Here is a 19,715-nt window from a genome sequence, read left to right as displayed (position 1 = left end):
CACCAGCCATCCAAGCTGCCTACGCCTTGTGGACCTAAGTGGGGCTGGCCAGAGCATCTATGGAATCAAACCTTCCCACGGTGGGCACAGCATTTCATAAAGAGAACACTGCAGTAAGTCAATACCCTGGGAAGGAGAAAACGACCTGAGAAGAAAAGACAGAAGAGAAAACAGGGGATGAAGAAAATTACTAGCCAGGATTTCTGCTTCCACACATCCAAATCCTCACACAGCTACACCTAATAGCCAACAGATTTGAACAACTATTTAGAACAGAAAGGATGAAAGGCAGTAACAATAGGAAGCTTCATGCGGACATGCCACATCAGCTATTTATCATCATCAAATCATTTAAGATAAAGTTCCAACAACTTAGGCTAACTTATCAATGGTGAAGTCAGGCCTACTGATTCTTGCTCAACAAATAACCACCTGCTTTTAAGAGGTTAGCAGAGTAAGAGCACAAACTACTAATCCTTCCTACTAATCCTTCAAAGAATAAAATATTTTATCATTTTTATTGCAATGTCATAAATTTTCATTCCTTAATAATCACATTTTTGTGCTTCCTCTAACCTCTTCATAAACACAACACTCATACGTTAAAATCTATTTATGCTGTAAAATAAAATTAAGACCTCTTTGTAGAAGAAAAGGGCAAAATATTTTAGGGGTGAAACAATCTATTTTGGCATTAAAATAAAAAATGTCTAAATATTTAAAAAGAAAAATAGCTCTCTTAAGCAAATACCGAAATGAAAACCTCAAAATAGTGAGGGTGATTTCAGTTCCCTGTTAACAAAATACCCAATTCAAAGTGGCTCCAACAATATAAAGGATGCACCCAGTGGTGTAGCTGCCAAGTCCGGTGAGAGTCTTTGCTTCAGACCAGCTTTGACTGAGCAGCTCCCACTGTTAAGGAACTGGTTTCTTTGAGTCTTCTGACCCTGCTTTTTCAGGGCACTGCCCCCTTCCTAAAGCAGGCTTTCTTCATACGCCCAAAATATCGTTCAGTCACTCATGAGGCTATGTATTTCCTAATTAATGTCCAGCCAGAGAAAGAGCATCTTGGCATCAGCCTTCCCAGGAAAGGGACAGAAGTTCACTCTGCCAGACTCAGAGTGGGCCACCTGCCATCCCCGCCATCGCTGTGGCCTACAGGAGAAAATAAGCTCATCGGACCAACCTACACCACATGCCCCCCTCAATCTGGACCCAAGTCAGCATGTCCAAAACCACACGGATTCCCCCAAATGGAAATCAGGGGGTGCTGATAAGGAGCAAAGAGAGAATGCATATCAGGAAAATATTTAGCCTAGGCCACGTCTTCTCATTCAAATCTCAAGTTGGTTAAGTCAGGCAAGTCATCAGCAACAATTCAAAGTTATTTTTCATAATAGCAGTAATACCTATTCCTGGAAACCATCTGATTTCCAAGGCTCCTTGGTTCACTTTACTCCTACTTTCCAAGAACTAAAATTATCTGAAATAGCAACTAAAATTTAAAATCTTCTATAGGGCAGCCTGGGTGGCTCAGTGATTTAGTGCCGCCTTCAGCCCAGGGCATGATCCTGGAGACCCAGGATCAAGTCCCACGTTGGGCTTCCCTACATGGAGCCTGCTTCTTCCTCTGCCTCTCTCTCTCCTCTCTGTGTTTCTCATGAATAAATAAATAAAATCTTTTAAATAAATAAATAAATAAATACATACATACATACATACATAAAATCTTCTATATTTTTGCCTTATTCACTTCTCTCGATTTCTTAGCATGGCTCTCCATATGCCAACTATTTTACTAAATCTTTCCAGGCTTTGAGAGCATGGCCCAAGGATTTTAAACCATAATATACCTCTTCTGATACAATTACACAATTTCAAGGTACACTTGTGGATTAGCTATATTTTCTCTAGGACTCAAGTCATCCATAAACTAGCTGCCCTTCCATAGACCAAGCCCTCCTGCCCCTTAGGACAGCGGACATTATTTCACCCTGCCTTCCATGGAAAAACTATTCAGAATATTGAAGCCTATTGTTGCAAAAATTCAACAGAGCTTTAGCTCCTCAAGGCCATGAGAGGAGTATGGATGAGGGAACTCATTACTATCCCATATCCAACTTACAACCTTTACATGGACATACTACCACCCCCATGCCTGGGCTTCCATATTATCCCAGATACAATTCCTTCTGAACTTGTCACAATAGATGGTAATTATCAGTGGGGCTGTCTGTCTTACCCACTTCAGGAAACCAGAAAACAAAAAACAAATCTCTAAGATTATTAGGAATGTACTCAAACAACCTGGATTTAAATCTAGGCATCTAGGCTGTGAAGCCAGACTCTGCGACTTGCTAATGAAATGAACTGAGACCCAGAAGGGTTAGTTCACTCCCCAGTTTTCACCTCTGAAAACTGATGTTAACCCCACCTTTCTTAAGAGGCCACTGCAGAAGTGAAATGAGCGACACATGTAAAACACTCAGAAAAATGCCTGGCACTCGGAAGCTCAGTAAATGTTAGATTTATGCCGGATATGATGGCTATTCTAAGAGCACAGAATAGAACCCAATTAATGCTGCTGGTGTCACTCTTTTATGTATTAATTTGGTCCTTAATAAAGTGTTCCTAAAGATTAGTGATGCTAATGGCTCCGAGTTATTTTCTAGGTCCTTCTTTTTTCTCGAGCCTCACACTGTCACTGGGCAATTTCATCAATGACCATAGCCTCAGTCATCACTCATGGGATAATGCCATCTAAATCTCTATCCCCAGGCCATTTTTGTCCTCATCTCTCCAAGCTCATACATGCCATCTTGCTAGATATCTCCCCTTGAATATATGGAAACTTAACAGGAATAGAACAAAACATCAAAAAAGAAAAGAACAGGAATCAATTGCTAGCCTCAATTACTCCATAAGATTCCATGCTTCTGAGAACCCCCTCAGTAGGTAAATGTCCTCTTACAGACCCCTATGACATCCTATTGTATATTTACCCTATCCGTCCATCCTTCCATCCATGGAGCCCCTACTATGTGACATTATAACACACATTACTTGGCATCCAGTGGTCTAGTTACTACTCTGTCTTCTTTTCTTCTGAGTCATCAGCTCCCAGAAGATGCCAGGAATTGGAGCTTATTAGTCCTTGCATCACCAGCTTTGCATAAAGTTAAGACACATGATAAAAAACCCAGTGGGTGAGGGAATGATTGTTCCCATGAGACTAGTCCAATGACTAAGAGCTAAAAACACCTTGTTTCCCATAAATGGTATGTTAATAGCAGGGACAGAAGAAAGAAGATCCTAGAAGACTGTAGCCGATCACTGTTTTCAGTGAAAAGATACATAAAATCCAAATCTCAAATCAACATTCTTAACACTACGTCCAAAGCAATACTGTTTTTCATAGAGATGGAAAGAAGATGAAATGTGTGCCTGAAGGTTTACAAGGTCATAGTCCATAACTGAGAGAACTGAGAGGAGTAAATGGTGAAAGCAGAAACCAACAGCTCATAACATATACCCCCAAGCGTGCGTGTGTACACACACACACACACACACACACACACACTCCCTTGACTGGGGCCAGCTGTTAATGATGAATGCCAGACTTCACACCAGTTTTCAGCTGAGAACAACTTAAGGAAAGCATTTGACAATGACAGGAAGGACTATAATAATGAGAGACACCCTCCTAGCGTGAGGGGGCAGGAAATGATGCAGCCACTGTGCACCACCACCACTCCCTACCCCGGCATATCGACCGAAACACACTTGAGGGCCCAGGACGAAAAAGAGAAAAGGCTCAAAACTGAGATGACTCCCAAGGGAAAGGGTGTCCAAACACAATAATTTGTGCCACTCCTTTCTGCTCTAACCGTGGGCACAGTTAGATCTGTGTATACACACACACACACACACACAGGCCCTGATTTTATATCAAAATCCCCATGAACCTTTACTATTTTCCCAGAACAACTTATCCTACTTGGAAATTATAGAACCTGCAAGAGTGCCCAGGAGAGCACAGATTTCCACATGGCTCCCAGGAGGTCCCAGAAAGTTTCGTTCAAACTATCTCCAGGACCACCATACAAGGACTCAAGACTTAAGGATTTTACTGAAGTCTGTGCTCCTTCCCACATACATAACACTGGCTAGTCAGCCTCCCACATATGAAGACCTCAGTAGAAAAAGTTAGTGCCAGCACCAATAGGTGTCAGGCAGGAAAATGGGTGGGAGGGCTCTGCACCCGGCCCCATTCAGGAAAACTATCCTCCCCTCCTAAGGATGGATGTATGTATAGAGTAAATACACAACAGGATACAATAGGGGCACGTACTAGGACACTTACCCAGTGATGGGGTTATCAGGAGCAACCACAGCTCAGGAAAAAAGGGAGGCCTGGAGGCATTAAGTGTTCAGGGAAAGCTAACTGAATGACAGAGGGACTGCCTTGCCAACATGCCCTGTTCTTTTAAAGGAGCTGACAGATGAGAGGTGGCCAATGACGGCCTTGAAAATGCAGGTGAGCGGACAGTACAAGAAAAGGTGTCTTGTTTCAGAACCACAGATGTGACAGCGATCCAACAAAGAGAAGTGCCGTGACATCAACACTCTATCTCGTCGAAGCTTTACGAACATCACCTGCTAAAAATTCCAGCTTTTCTGGGACACGACAAAATAAGGTGGTTTTGAATTCACACCCACTTTACACAGAGTAGGTTTAAACAAAAACAGCCATGGTTAAGGCAGTGACATATGTAAATGCAGACACACCAGGCGCACACAGGAACTCAGGTCAGGGCTGCATTTCGAATTATTCTGATTGGTTAAAGGTGTCTAGGCTAGTGTGGCATTAGAGATGCAAAGTTTCATTCATGAAATTTTAAATAATGGTGATAAGATTTATCTAGACATACCAGCGGAACCTAAATATAAACCACATGAATAATAGAATGTGCATGAATTTTGAATGCTTATTTTTCAGAAGAAAACAAAGACCCCCGAATGCGTGAGTTCTCTGGAGTCTCTAAGAGTCGTCCGTATTTGCATTTCAATGGCTTGCAAGGTAAGCTCTGTGAAATTGGGCAAATGTATAGACTCTCATCTCTCCTCCATCCCCAATCAGTCAATTAGCTTCTAGAAAAAGTAGCATGCAGCTGTTAAAATCCAGCATCTCAAAATCTATTTCAGCTGATAGAGATCAAAGTAATTTCGATGCAAGGATGTTGAGGACACAGGCTTCCTAGGGAGCAGATTCTGGTTAGGGAGGCAGGAGCTAAGAGCTGACAAGGCCAGGGGCCGCGCACATGCAAGTGAAACGGCCAAGGCAGGACATGACAAGGTTTATACGAAAGGCCAAGAACAGGCAAAAGTCTGGGGCCTGAGAGCCAACACACCAAAACATTTTTTCTAGTAGGTAAAAAGGGAAGTTTAGCAAATTTTGCCCATTCAAAAACAATGGCATTTCATAGGTCAGCCCTGCTACGCTGGTTAATAGAGACAAGCTATGACCTCGAGCCCCTGTAAGACTCCACACTGCACCCAAACCATGTACCCTAATGCTCAATGTCCCCCCATTAGCATTTTCCATTCTTCCCATTGAAAGCCTTTACTGGCACCATATGGGCTTCTCTGCCCGATTATGAAATCCCCTACTCCAAAGGGGCTCCTTGTTAACACTCCCAGGAGCATTAGTCAAACACCCACACATAACATATTCCAGGGACGTTATCAATATGCCTCTCCAATCGCAGCACTTCTGACCCTTCCTCTTCTACATGCCATGCTTCTTTCTCTTCAATAAGAACAGAGATTGTAGAAAACCAGAGGTGAGCCCGAAGTACAGGGTGTTATGCTTGGCCCACAAAAGTCATTCAAGAATTAGGCACAGAGAACTTAAAGAAGCGGTGGCCAAATTGAACACCAATAAAATATAAATTTATTAAAAAAAAAAAAGCAGTGGGAATGTGTGGCTAGTAAACCCATTAGGAGAGAACTACTCTCACTACACGCCCGCTCACCCAGCCCTGGGTAGTGCTACAGACTGCAGGTCTTTGGGCCCCCACCCTCACTCTGCCAATGCAAATTCATAGGGTGAAGTGCTAATACGATGGATTTGGAGGGGCGGCCTTTGGGAAATTATTAGAGGGGAGACTAGATCATGAAGGTGGGGCCCTTGTAATGGGATTGATAACCTTTAAAAAAAATACACACACAGGAAAAGCCATGAGATTTATCTCCACCATGTCAGAGGCAGGAGGTAGCCATCTGAAAGCCAGAAAGAGGGCTCTCACCAGATATGCAATCTGTAGCACCTTGACCTTGACATTTCCAACCTCCATACATGTTTGATTTGTAAGATCCCTCCCCACCCCGGTCCATATTATTTTGTTATAGCAGCCTGAATTAAGACAAGCAGGTATTTCCTTTCCTTTGCTGTCGTCCACTCATAATCCTGCTGCGTGTTAGTCTCCTGACATTATAGGAAAACACACACAGACACACACACACACACACACCCCTAAGCCACAGAAAAGTTTGAACCTGTTCCAGAGTCACACAACTAGTATGTGGCAAAGTGACTAACAGTACAAGGGAAGGAGAGGAAGACAGAGGCTCAGCTACTGAGAAATACATTAATGATGGCCGTGATCACTTATGGTGTTCTTGCCCCCTGCTTGACACTTTTCAAAGTAATTCACGTGCACACATCTTACTGATTTTTACAGCATTTCTGGGAGGTAAGCAGGATTCCCATTTTACCAACAGCAAAACTGAAGGTTAGAAGAGAGCAGTATGCCCAGGACAATCAAGGCAACAGGTGCCGAGATCAACAGCCACACTGAAGTCGAGGAGACGTGAATGCCACTGCTCTCATGCTCTTAACCACAACATGAGCTTATCCCCTGGATGGTCACCACTGCCACCGTAATGCTGGGTAACAGACCCACACAACACTAGTGTCTTCCAACAGTAAGTATTTATTCTCACATCTTCAGGTCGACTATGGGTCTGCTGGTCTTGGCTCCTGGCTCCAGGTTTCTATAGGAAACAAGCTCTCCAGGAGAGCTTGTTCTGGGACCCAGTGGCTACTCAGGGCACATTCTTCTTACAGAAAATCAGCAAAGAGCAGGATGGCAAATCCAAATGCACAAGCTTATTTCAAGCCTCTGCTGGTGACAAATCTACTCACAGCTCATTGGCCCCAGCAAGTCACAAAGCTGAGCCCAAAGCCAACTGAAGGCAAGTACCTCTGTCCACCATGAAGCCATGAGGCCTGGGCAGGGGAGGGAATGTATATGGAGGAGTGAAAAATTAGAATAATTGGGGGCGCCTGAGTGGCTCAGTGATTGAGCATCTGTCTTCATCTCAGGTCATGATCCTGGGGTCCTGGGATCAAGTCCCGCATCAGGCTCCCTGCAGGGAGCCTGTTTCTCCCTCTGCCTGTGTCTCTTTCTCTCTGTGTGTCTCTCATGAACAAATAAATAACATCTCTTAAAAAAATAAGGTAATAATTGTATCCATCACACTAACCAAATTTGATTTCTATTTACCCTATCTTTCAGGTGGATTGATCAATAGTTAATGGGAAAAGAATCTGAGCCCAATAATTTATATTTAAATAAGTTTAAAAAAATTTTTAAGATTTTTTAAAAAACTTATTAGAGAGAGAGAGAGCACAAGCAGGGGGAGAGGCAGAGGGAGAAGCAGGCTCCCCACTGAGGAGGGAGCCTGATGTGGGGCTCAATGTCAGGACCCAGAGATCATGACCTGAGCTGAAGGCAGACACCTAGCCATGTGAGCCACCCAGGCACCCCTGTATTTAAAGTTTTAATGCAAAAGTGTAAATAGTCAAATCAACATTATTCCACCTTCACCTTCAGAACAACGTTAAAATTGAAAGAATAGCACTTGATGGGATGAGCACTGGGTGTTATACTATATGTTGGCATGGAAGGGGAGGAGGGTGGGGGGTGGGGGTGAATGGGTGACGGGCACTGAGGGGGGCACTTGACGGGATGAGCACTGGGTGTTATTCTGTATGTTGGCAAATTGAACACCAATAAAAAAATAAATTTATTATTTTAAAAAATACTATATGTTGGCAAATTGAATTTAAATTTTAAAACTGTAAAAAAAAACCTGAAAGACTAAGATAACTGGAAAATACAAAAATACCACCGTCTCATTAGGAAAAAATACCATTATGATGAAAATCCTATAAAATGAATTTCTACATGTAGCTAGCCAATATCTAGCTATGAGCACTAGGCTAAAACAATCCATTAAAAATACCTAATGATTTCTACAATCATTTTGTGCTCATTGTAATACATGCTACCTTTAACGCCCGAGATGGTTCAGTTTTTATCAATGTGATTTAATGTCTTTGTGTATACATACGCAAATTGGCAACAGGGTGTCGGAAAATTGATAAGATTGTACACATGCCATCTGTCTTTCCTGGTTGTATCCCCTATCTTCAGTGACAGATATTCCCTTCAAAGGGAACAAAAATCTTGGCTGAATTTGACATACTCACACTCAGGTTTTAAATTCACTCACTGTTTCATGCAATATGGTACCAACCTCATCATCTTCATTTAAGAATGAATTGCTGTTTCCATTACAGCCTCTAGTTTGAGATGTTTCATTTTGCCTTTTCAAGATTGTATTGAAATGAGACTTGTAGGCAAGTTGTCAAAGTTGGAAGCAATCTGCAAAAACACACGTGCGCACACGCACAAAAACACACACACAAAACCCCTACCTCTTCAAAATCGGATACGTTATTTTCAAGACCTGACACTAAAGCATGAAACGACTTTGCTCTTTACATAATTGTAACCAGTCCTGCAAGATTAAGTATTAAAATACACATAATAGTAATTCTTGAAAGCTATTGTAGCAGAAATCTATTAGTCCGTGAGAAATTGCACTCCTATTATGCATAACGCAGTTCGATTAATTATTTAAAGCAGATGACTTCAGAATCTATAACTGTCCTTGACCTCTCTGTGGAAGCAGGTCTCAACCCATACATCCAGCTGCTTTCTCACATACCTACGAGGTGCTTCCACCGGCTTCCACAGGCACTTCCACCACCATATGCACACAGCTAGTCATCTTCTCACCTTCCAGACCATTCTTATTTCTGGCCTCTAGCTGTTGCTGCACCTACCATCTGAAACCTAGCTTTCACCTGCAGCTCCTCCCAGCTCCTTCCCTGGCCACCCCAGCAGGTCACCGTGCCTTAAATGTACTGAGCTGCCTCTTCTCAACACCTGCAGCCACAGCCTTGGGGCAGCAGTGGCACTGCTCACCTGCCCACTCCTAGCCTTCTAGCTGTTCCCAGCCCCTTCCCGGGCACTCTCCATTCACGAGTGACAACAGCTGACAGCTGGTACAAGATCGTTGTGACCTGCTTAGAATCTTTCGGCGGCTTCCTATTGTTGGACAGCACCGTTCAGGTCCCTCAGCAAGGTGTGGCTCCTTGGCCTCCAGCTGGTCACTGCCTCCCTCTCCCAGGCACAACCTATAGCTCCTGCCAAAGGGAGGGCGCACCTCCCAGGGCCACCCTGGCTTGGCACAGCGCAGCTGCTTCTCCAGCCTGGCACACCCTTCATGGCTCACCCAAGCCTGGTTATCCCTTGCCGCCAGGCAACAATATCCCCACCTGCACAAAGCCTCTGGCACCGCACCTGCGCCCTCTGCACTGTGACAGACCCGGGACCCCACCCCAGCTCTGTGTCTCCCCCACCATGCGAGAAGCCCCCCTCACCAGTGCTATAAACCTAAGACACAATACTCAGTCGTCTGACACCCACCTAGTTAAAATATGCTGCTGATATTACTATTATATGTTTATTGCAAGAAAGGCAAAGAGGGGGCACCTGGGTGGCTCAGTCCGTTAAGCACCTGCCTTCGGCTCAGGTCAGAATCCCACCGTCCTGGGATTGAGTCCTGCATTGGGCACCCTACTCGGTGGGGAACCGGCTCCTCTCTCTCCCACTCCCCCTGCTTGTGTGCACCCCCTCCCTGTCTGTCAAAATAAGTAAAAATCGAAGAAGAAGAAAGAAGAAGAAAGAAGAAAGGCAAAGAACGGACTTCTATCCTTGGCTGCCTGAATCGAAAGCATCTGTGTTCACAATCAAAGAGTAGCAAATGTTTTGAGGACTCGAGCAAGGGCACTATGGGAAAGTATCTACAGTAAGAGTTTCCAAACCCCAGGTTTTGTTAGCACTAGCATTTAGGATAACGCTTCAAGGGACAAAGCTACAGTCTTACGGTGCCTTTGAGGTGGTTTCTAGATGTAAACCACACGACACATGCCAGCAATTTTAAAAAATGTAAAAATGGAACTGGACAGGGGCACCTGGGTGCCTCAGTCGGTTAAGCATCTGCCTTCGGCTCAGGTCATGATGCCAGAGTCCTGGGATCGAGCCCCTTGTCGGACTCCCTGCTCAGCAAGGAGTCTGCTTCTCCCTCTCCCTCTGCCACTCCCCCTGCTTGTGCTCTCTGTCAAATAAATAAATAAATAAATAAATAAATAAATAAATAAATAAATAAATAAATAAATCTTTTTTAAAAAAATGGAACTGGACACCAGCAGTACCCCGGATCCTTTCAGGTTAATGGTCTAGGATTGCTTCCAGCCTAATAACTGCCCGCTGAAGGGGGGTTTGTTAATGGCTTGAGCTATCACATTACTAATATTGCTATTAGAGAGTCAAGAAACAAATATGAGGAGTACACGTCCACCTCCGACTACCTCTCCATAAAAACAAACTACGTCTCACTAGAAGGAAGGAGGCCAAAGCTGCCACAGACCTTTTCAAGGTTGTTTCAACTTTGTTCTCTCCATTTGGAGATAGAGAAGTAGGAAGTCCCATGATTCTGGGTTCCTTGGGCAAGTAATCCCCCAGGAGCAGTGGGTTTCAAGCCTGGCTACACCAGTGAGAGATGGTAATTTAATCCATGTGGATGCATCTAGGCCTCAGGTTTTAGAGGCTCTTCGGGGGTGGGGGTAGAGGGGGTCAAAAGGACAGCCTCAGTTGAACCACTGTCCTAAGGTTTTGAACTATGCATCACATTAGAACTGATTAACCTTCCTCAATTTCATAAAGATGCAAAATAGAAAACCATCTTTAAGAGCTTTTCATTGATCTTAGTGAGTGGTATAAAACTTTCCTTAGACAATAGAGCAAAAAAATAAATAAAAAGGGCCCCAAGTCCCACTTTTGACTGATTATACATGTTTATTATAGAATAGTTACAAAAAAAATTCTTAGATCCCACCAGGATACAGTTAACCCTTTTGTGCATTTTCTTCCTGTTATTTTACATGAAGAAAAAACAGGTTCTTAATACATGTTAGACATGAGTTAGTTCTTTGGTTTCTTTCCACCACCCCCAACGTCTCATCTCAGCCTCATACAGACTAATGTGTGTGTATACGCTACACAGTTTTATAGACTTATACACACGTTATGTAGACAGTTTCCTTTTTTCCTTTCTCATTATTATTGTCAGTTTTTCCTCCATCGTGAAACATTTGTCAAAAGCATGATTTTAATGGCGACACTGGCTTCTAATTCTAACATGCATGTCTCTGAAGTCATTTGCCAACCTCCTTGCTTTTGGTCACTCCCAAGACAAACACATGGTTTCTAAGACATTTTAAAAAGCTTTACCGTTGCTCATAATTTACTTTAAGTTTCAAGTAAAACCAAACACCCTGGTATCCACAATAATATGATTGGTGGCTGCATGCATATTGATCTCTAAGTTCGTGTAATTCACAGTTTTTTATAGTTTACCCAGTTTATTGATTAGCTGGTCTTTTAGTCGTCTTCTAAAAATATTCTTTAAATGATATCACTGCTTTAAGCACAATATTATCAAATCTTCAGGCCTCATCTACTTTGAAAAACTTTTTCAGGTAACTCAGGTTTGTTTTTTGTTTTGTTTTTTTTGTTTTTTGTTCTTTTTAAAGATGTAACACATAATGCCACACAACTCCGCAAAGAGGGAACTAAGAACCCCAGAGTCGAGAAGTGGTGGCTACATTAACCTCAAAACTTATTGCAGCTGAGTATGAAACTGTTCTGATCATCTGAAACCAAAAAAACGGGGAGGGAGGGGGCCAGATAGTGCCAGCTCTCATGATCTGTTTCAAAGGAGCCAACTGGTTCACCTGGAAAGGAAGGACGTCTGTGAGTAGTGGACACTAAGCTAATTTAGCATTGCGGGCCTAATGCGAGAGACAATGCAGATCACAAGGGACAGGGCTTCGAGGGGAGTTGTACAGAAAGCGCAGAGCTGAGCAATCACAGCTATTTCTTGGAGCAACTCTCACTAAGAGCCAAGGCCATGATGTGAAGTTGTAACTCTGTCAAAGAGTTTCTAGGGGAGCGGAGATGACAGTCAGACTGTGACAGAGCAGACCTCGGGGAAGCCAGGGGATGAATGGCAAGAGATCTCTTGGGATATTCCTCTCACCACCTTACTTCTCTGAGCCAGGATCTGAGCAGAGCAATTCAAAACTGAGACTGCTTGCAGGACTTCCCCAGTGCAGGTGTCTTGCATTATTGATTCAAAGGAGACCCATGCCCTTCAGACACTAACGTGGAAGGGGGAGGACATTTTCTCAAGAGGATCCAGAGCCTGCCTAGAAAGACATCATCATGCGTTAGTGGGAAAGGGTTGGAGGGCCAAGGGCTTTTCACCAAAGAGCAGCTCTGAAATCTGTTCAAATGCTTGAACTCATTTCAGGCTCCAGAGATCTGCACTTTGAAAACTGAACGTTAACCATGGCTGGCAAAATGCTGCCAAAAAGAGCAAGGAGGGGTTTCAACACATGTTCCTTAAATGACATACTGTGTGGGCTTCCATGGCCCATCCAGACCCGCTCCCCACCATGCCCTAGGCCTTGCAGTCGGCCGGCCTGCACAGACAATCTGGACAATCCGTAAGGGCTCCCTTGCTCCTCCAGATTTTGCCGATGGGAAGCACCAATAAGAGTTCAGAAAGATGGAGGAAAATAGGTTGTGTGGCCCCTGGGCACCTCCCTGCAGAATCACAATGGGCCTGCGCCTAGGCTTCACCTGAGGCACCTGTCACCTGCCTTCTCTGTCTGGACATTCTGCAACTGCTCCGTCCCTCACTCCTGCAGGCCTAGTGAAGACAATGGCTCCCCATGGTCCTAGCCGCTGGCTCTGCACCATGCCTTCCACTTACCCCACACCCAGCCTAAGCTGTTTACACCTTCCCTTTCATTAAACTCTCTTCAAATTATCCAATTTACACACACCATCTTTTTAGCGCCCGGACCCGGGCTGATAGCCACATGGAACTATTTAAAATCACGCTATGCAAGGCTCTGTGGCAGAGGCCTCTGTATAGAGGCAAGTGTACTTGGGTTAACTTAGTAAGTGCTATGTGCCAGATACAGTGTCTACACAATTTACAACCCCCTCCAGTCTTCAAAGACCTGATTATTTCTCTTTCACAGATGTGGTTAAGCAATTTGTCTAAAGTTACGGAGCTATGCATGGTCACTGAACACATATCCTACTCTAAAACCATGAATCTTCAATGGGTTTATCATTTCAGAGTCAGATGTTCAAATAATTTTGCAACAATGCATCACGCCCCACGATTAGGTGTGCAAATAAAATAGATGATGACCATCATAAAATCCAGAATGGACTGCAGTCATTACAGAAAATTTCATCAAAGAATGAGAATTTACTGTGGTTTCTAATGAGCAGCAAGAATTTGGGCAACATGAGGCAAGAACCTTTCAGGTAAAGGGAATCTATGATATCTGGAGAAGGGGTGATGGGATAGGGTTTTGGAAGGCAAACACAGTTGGCAATGAAATGAAAAAAGTAGGGGCACCTGGGCTGCTCAGTTAAGCATCTGCCTCCGGCTCAGGCCATGATCCCAGGATCCTGGGATGGAGCTCCATGTTGGCCTCCCTGCTGAGCGGGGAGTCTGCTTCTCCCTCTGCTCTTCCCCCTTGCTCACAATCTCTCTCTCTCTCTCTCAAATAAATAAAGAAATAAAAGCTTTAAAAAAAGAAACCAAAAAAGTAGTGGCTAAACTAAAAAGAGTAGGATAGGTTTTAACTCTATCCAGCAGTAGATAGTAAGTCACATGGGGTTTTAACCCATGGAGTTGGTGTGCGGATCCAGGCTGACAACCAGCATGGATTGGAGGAGGGCCTGGACACAAAGAGATACCAAACATTTCAGAAACACAGAGGGAAAGAGAGTAGCCCTAGACATTGGACATATTTTTATAGTAGAATGATTAGGGCTTGGGGACGGGAGGCAACAGATGGAGAAATCAAAGGTGGGAATGAGATGACTTGAAGAATTAGTCTTTCCTTGACAAATGCAGAGATGACAATTTTCCGGTTTATCAGCTGTATCAGAGGATAAGAAGGTGCAAAACGGGAGCCAGTATTCAAATTTGTTTATTTTACACTGCTACCAAAAGGTGTTAAGAAAAAACAATTCTTTTTTTTTTAAAGATTTTATTTACTTATTCCTGAGAGACAGAGAGAGAGAGAGAGAGGCAGAGACACAGGCAGAGAGAGAAGCAGGCTCCGTGCAGGGAGCCCGATGTGGGACTTGATCCCGGGTCTCCAGGATCACGCCCTGGGCCGAAGGGAGGTGCTCAACCGCTGAGCCACCCAGGTGTCTCAAGAAAAAACAACTCTTTGAGCACAAAATAGAAATTTGAGGGAAAATAAGATTGTGAGGGCATCCCACCCTTGTCCTCTGTGAACCAGGAAACGCAACTTGTTATTGCCGTCTCAGAGACAAAAACTGAACGCCTTCAAGAGCCTAGAAACACCACTTCGGGTATGGCCACACCTGGTCTCGTCCATTAGGTACTCGTAACTACCAAAAGTTCTTTTACCATTGGGGTGCCTGCCGGGGGTGGGAGGGGGGCAGTTAAGAGTCCTACTCTTGTTATCGGCTCAGGGCATGATCTCAGGGCCGCAGGAGCGAGCCCCGCACCAGGCTCCACGCCCAGGGGGAGACTGCTTAGAGTCTCTCTCTCTCCCCTGCCCTTCCTCTTGCGTGTGCTCTATTTAAAAAAAAAAAAAAAAAGGAAAGAAAAAAGAATTTTTAAAAAGTTCATTTACCATCTTCATTCCTCTTGTCCCCAAAAACCCTCTTTGTGTCCCTGAAAGCTTTGAAGAACAAAAGTACCTTATGCCAAAGTATTATTATCATGACTTTTTTTTTTTTAAAGATTTCATTTATTTATCCCTGAGAGAGATACAGAGAGAAAGAGAGGCAGAGACACGGGCAGAGGGAGAAGCAGGCTCCATGCAGGGAGCCCGACGTGGGACTCGATCGCGGGACCCCAGGATCACGCCCTGGGCCAAAGGCGGCGCTAAACCGCTGAGCCCCCCGGGCTGCCCTTATCATGACTTTTTATTATCAATCCTCTCACTACGGTTCTTCCCTGTAACTACACGGGATCTTCGAATGAGTGAGAACAGAGTAAGAGCCCCACACAATGATACTGAGACAGAATTTAGGGGTCCAGGGTAAACACACCCAGCATCACTTTAAAGTTGACAGAGAACCAAAGGGTCCTCCGGCTTCTCCGCTCACTAACGCTGAACCCAAGACGACAGCCACTGGAGAACCAGAGCCTAGACCAGAGTACTGTCAGCTTTCTGTCGTCGTTTCAGTTAAGGCTGGGAGACAGAAGTCAGGTGTAAGGGAAAGCAAACGAGACAAAACACACCGGTCTGCATGTCTAAATTCAAAAGATCTAGTCGTTGGCTGCGTCACAGAGGGGAAAAAAATTCAACCTTCCAGCTGCGTGTGATGGTCTGAAAGTGGAATGAAATGGTAAAAGGAAACTGTGGAAGAGGGAAAAGCAAAAGGACAAGACAGGAACCCTACAACCATGCTGGGAGCAATGGTACTGGGGGTTGGGACACTTGCCTTAACACACATACAGTGTGAACATGTAACGAAATCACCAGAACAATCAACCTCCCTGACATTCACAAAATACGATCGTGTGCGAGGAATATTAGCCCCGAAAGGAGCCAGTTATCCTCTGATGAATGCGACCTGTCTAAAAATTCCAATCGCCCCACGTCCAAGGTCCACCAAGCCCATCCAGCCATCAGAATTTCCCATGTTTTGAGATCCTATCTGAAAAGTTTCCCAGGTTCTAACAGTGGGAGCCAGTGGGGTCTCTCTCTCTCTCTGTCTCTCTCTCGTTCTCATTTCAAAGGCAGTGACTGAAGTGCCATCAGTAGTACTGGACATATTAATACACAGAAAAGAAGGAAAAGTGCATTTAAGACAAGCCACCCCATTGTGTGACCCTTCCATGGGGTAGTCCTGCCTCGAGAAATTACACGTTCTGATCAAAAAATTTCGCCAAGACCCCGTTTTAAAAAAAACCACTAGCAATCTCGTGTTGGAAGAGCCAGAGGCACTGATCCTAAAGTAGGTTCTAAACCGATACTGCATTATTTCACGCTAAACACATACCACGCTATTAGAGAATCACATTTTGGGGAATTAGAATATCTGTGTTTTCTAGGTTTTTGACTAGGCTCTTTGTTACTTAAAAAACTGGTCTGTGCCACACACACACAGGCTGGCATGCCAACCTGACTCTTGCTAGTATATAAAATCCCGCAGGCCTGTCAAGACGATCCCTGTAAATAAGTAACGTGTACTGTCTGTCCTGCTAAGTCCTGTAACTTAAAAACAAACTCAAATGGCGTACATGGAGCGATGATGTCACTACGTCACCTTGCTAGGCAGGACACGTTATATACAAAGAACAAAAAGTATCCCTTGCTTTTCGACCACACAGTATTTATTGAGTGCCTACTACAGGCCAGTGTGTTTATTATGGAGCCATTCACTTTTAAAGACCCTCATTTATACCTATCTCCTCCTTAGGACACTCAAAGGTCTCACGCTAAATTAAAAATGTACATTTAAAAAAATAAAAATAAAAATGTGCCTTTTATGGAAAAATACACAGACACGGAGGACTGGTTCAAGGTGACCTCGCAGACAGGAGGTTGGAATCCTGAGTACGAAACACACGCGTCTCAGACCAGCTTCACTACCGTGGATGTGCCTCATTCCCAGGTTGGGAGGTTCCAAAAAGTGCAAATCTGAAAAGTAACTTAATTCTTCAACTCACTAGGTGGCGTCACTCCCGCCAACTCCACAGTGACACCTTTTGTCCTACAGTTAAAAGTACTCAGATTTTGTATTTTGCACGTCGATTCCTTGTACAGGAATTTCTTGAAACAGCTCCCCTGCGTCAGAGGCCTCTTTTTGAAAAAGAAAAAAAAAAAAAGGAAGAAGAAGAATAGATACAAAAGGAACGAAAGGAAAGCTTCATGTGGGCCAAAGTCAAGTTATGAACTTTTAGACACTTTGATGCTGTTATTGCTCGCGGAGGGAAGACCTCTATCTCATTCGCGACACAGCAGATGCTCTTTGTCACTGTGCGGTTGGTCGGTCGCGGCAGCTGTAGGAAAAGTATTCTAAGTACGAGGAGGGTCTAGGACTCTAAGTACTGTATGCACGAGGTGCGCTTCCTTTGTTCCGTTGCAAACGTTTTAGATGGAAAGTAACTCGGGTGATTTAAATAACCACGGTCATTACGGATCTCTGAAATTAAAAGTTGCAGGAGATCCCCACCCCTCAAGAGCACCATATGTTTCAACCACCCGTGTCCTCATGTATTGTATTGAGACTATATACCCAGAAAGAAACCACAAGAAGGGAGTTCCCTATCAAATATACATTAAACAATGGTCTAAAATGCAAAAAAGGAAAGAGAAGACTTAGCAGAACTGCCCCTTCTGGATAAGCTGAACCACCAGGGAGCTTAATAGTTTATCATCTTCTTAACAAAGAGACTTTTTCCATATTTAACAATGGACCCCAAAGAGGATGTGGAGCCACAACAAACAGCTGTGCATTACCAGAACTTTATAGATGTGATGAAAACAAAGAGGAGGAAATCCACGGCCGTGACTAACCACACTGTACATTCAAAACAATGACCACAGTGAAAATCATTGAAGAGGCAGCCTGTTTACTTAGGTGGGGAACAATACATGACATTTGACCCCAATTTCTTTAACCCCTCTTCTGTTTACCTGCAAATCATCCTTTAATTTGCCCACAATATCATAAGATGAATAGTAATAGTATTAGTAACGGACACTTAGAACAAAAAAAGCAGACGACTGGACCAGCAGGGAGTCGAAGCCTATTCTGAAAGCATTTCTCAATGTGCTATATAATCTGTACTGTCGAGCATGCATTTGAAAATTTTTTTTCCCCCAAAATAATGAATGAGAGTTTAACAATGGCTAAATCGTTAGAGTCTTCCAGGAAAAAAAAAAAAACAAAAAACCTCACACACAGGAAAAGGATTCATCAAAGAGTTAAACATACTAATTTTGAACATACTTATGTTCTGGCTTCCTTAAACTTACAAACTGCTAAGCAGATGTTTTTTTTTTTTTTTCTTTAAGTTGTCTGATTTGCCAAGTTTTAACTTGGAATACATTTGTACTCTGAAGTCGGAGTAATTTAATTAGGGAAGCTTGGGCACAGAGCTGAAGGCAGTAAGATGGGGATCTTTCCCCCATCGCAACACAAACAACTGACAGCCAACTTTGATTGAGCTGCCAGCAGAAACTTTCGTCTCCCCGACAGACGAAAACTCTCGGCAGCTGCACACATCTGCAAGGCCCTCAGACAGATGCTGCTGCCCCTCGCAGCTTGATCCCGGCCACAACACTGGGGCCCGTGTTCCCAGAACCGGACGGAGTTGCCACCCTCGGCCAGACTTCCCAGACACTTGACAGCACGCCAGGGCGGCTCATCAGCTGTCACCGCCAGCCACGGTTTCACTATTCTTGAACAACCAGCAGAAAAAAACAAGGCTCCAAGTAGCCAACGAAAAGTCCCACCTATTGTCTCTGACAAAAGAGCCCTCTGCCCGCCGAACCCTGCGAGGTGTCCCCGAGCCCTGGAACTAGAGGCGTGGTGCATCACGGTGCCCGGGGAGACCGTGCACATTATCCGCGCCCAGTAAAGGAATGACAAGGGAACTTTGACAGCCTCCCCGGCCGGCCACTGGGGATGCTACCTTTCGAGAATGGAAGGATCTCCTACCTGGAGCCCTCTTCGTCTTAGGATGCTGGACTCATCCATGTCCCCCTCCGCTTTCTCTGAGCCGCGCCAGCGGCCGGCCCTGCTGCGCTACCTCTACTTGGGCACGCTAATTCGGAGCCGGCAGCTGCCGAACACTTACATCACGCCCTAGCTGATTGGAGCCCCCGAGTCAGCTGGTCCCGCTTAGTTATGCACTCCAGCAACTTCGGCGATCGCGGCCGCTTGCAGTTCCCGAGCCAGAGCGCAGCAAGTGGGCTCAGGTACCTAATGCACTGAGCCGGGCGGAGCCGGGAGGAGGTGGCCCCGTGGGCGGGCTGGAAACGCTGGGATCCCTGTTCTTCCTTCTTCAAAATGCTGGCTCGGGCATTCGGGATGGTAAATGGCTTTGGGCGGGAGGGAGCTCCGGGTCGAGCCCCTCGTGTAAGCAACCAGAAGGTCAGAGTGGCTAAGTAAATCAGTGGGGATAGACACCTCTGTAAAAGGCAGCCAGCGACT

The 19,715-nt window shown here is 44.6% G+C and overlaps 1 protein-coding gene across 8 annotated transcripts in view; it reads right to left on the bottom strand.

The window, feature by feature from the left end:
* The window catches only part of MAST4 (microtubule associated serine/threonine kinase family member 4), a 544,916-nt gene that overhangs the window by 312,032 nt on the left and 213,169 nt on the right, over positions 1–19,715 (bottom strand). For 2 of the 8 annotated variants that reach the window (XM_049103380.1, XM_049103398.1), the window contains exon 1: positions 19,221–19,524. The exons of the other annotated variants lie outside the window; for them this stretch is intronic. In XM_049103380.1, coding sequence (XP_048959337.1) covers positions 19,221–19,259 — 39 coding nt within the window. In that variant the 5' untranslated portion in view covers positions 19,260–19,524. Of the gene's footprint in view, positions 1–19,220; positions 19,525–19,715 lie in introns of those variants that run through there. 8 annotated transcript variants of the gene reach the window in all.

The sequence above is a fragment of the Canis lupus genome, chromosome 2 (genome assembly GCF_003254725.2).
Source record: "Canis lupus dingo isolate Sandy chromosome 2, ASM325472v2, whole genome shotgun sequence".
In the NCBI taxonomy this organism is placed as follows: domain Eukaryota; kingdom Metazoa; phylum Chordata; class Mammalia; order Carnivora; family Canidae; genus Canis; species Canis lupus.
The sequence above is the reverse complement of the archived record's forward strand: the minus strand, read 5'-3'. Positions and strand labels throughout refer to the sequence as shown.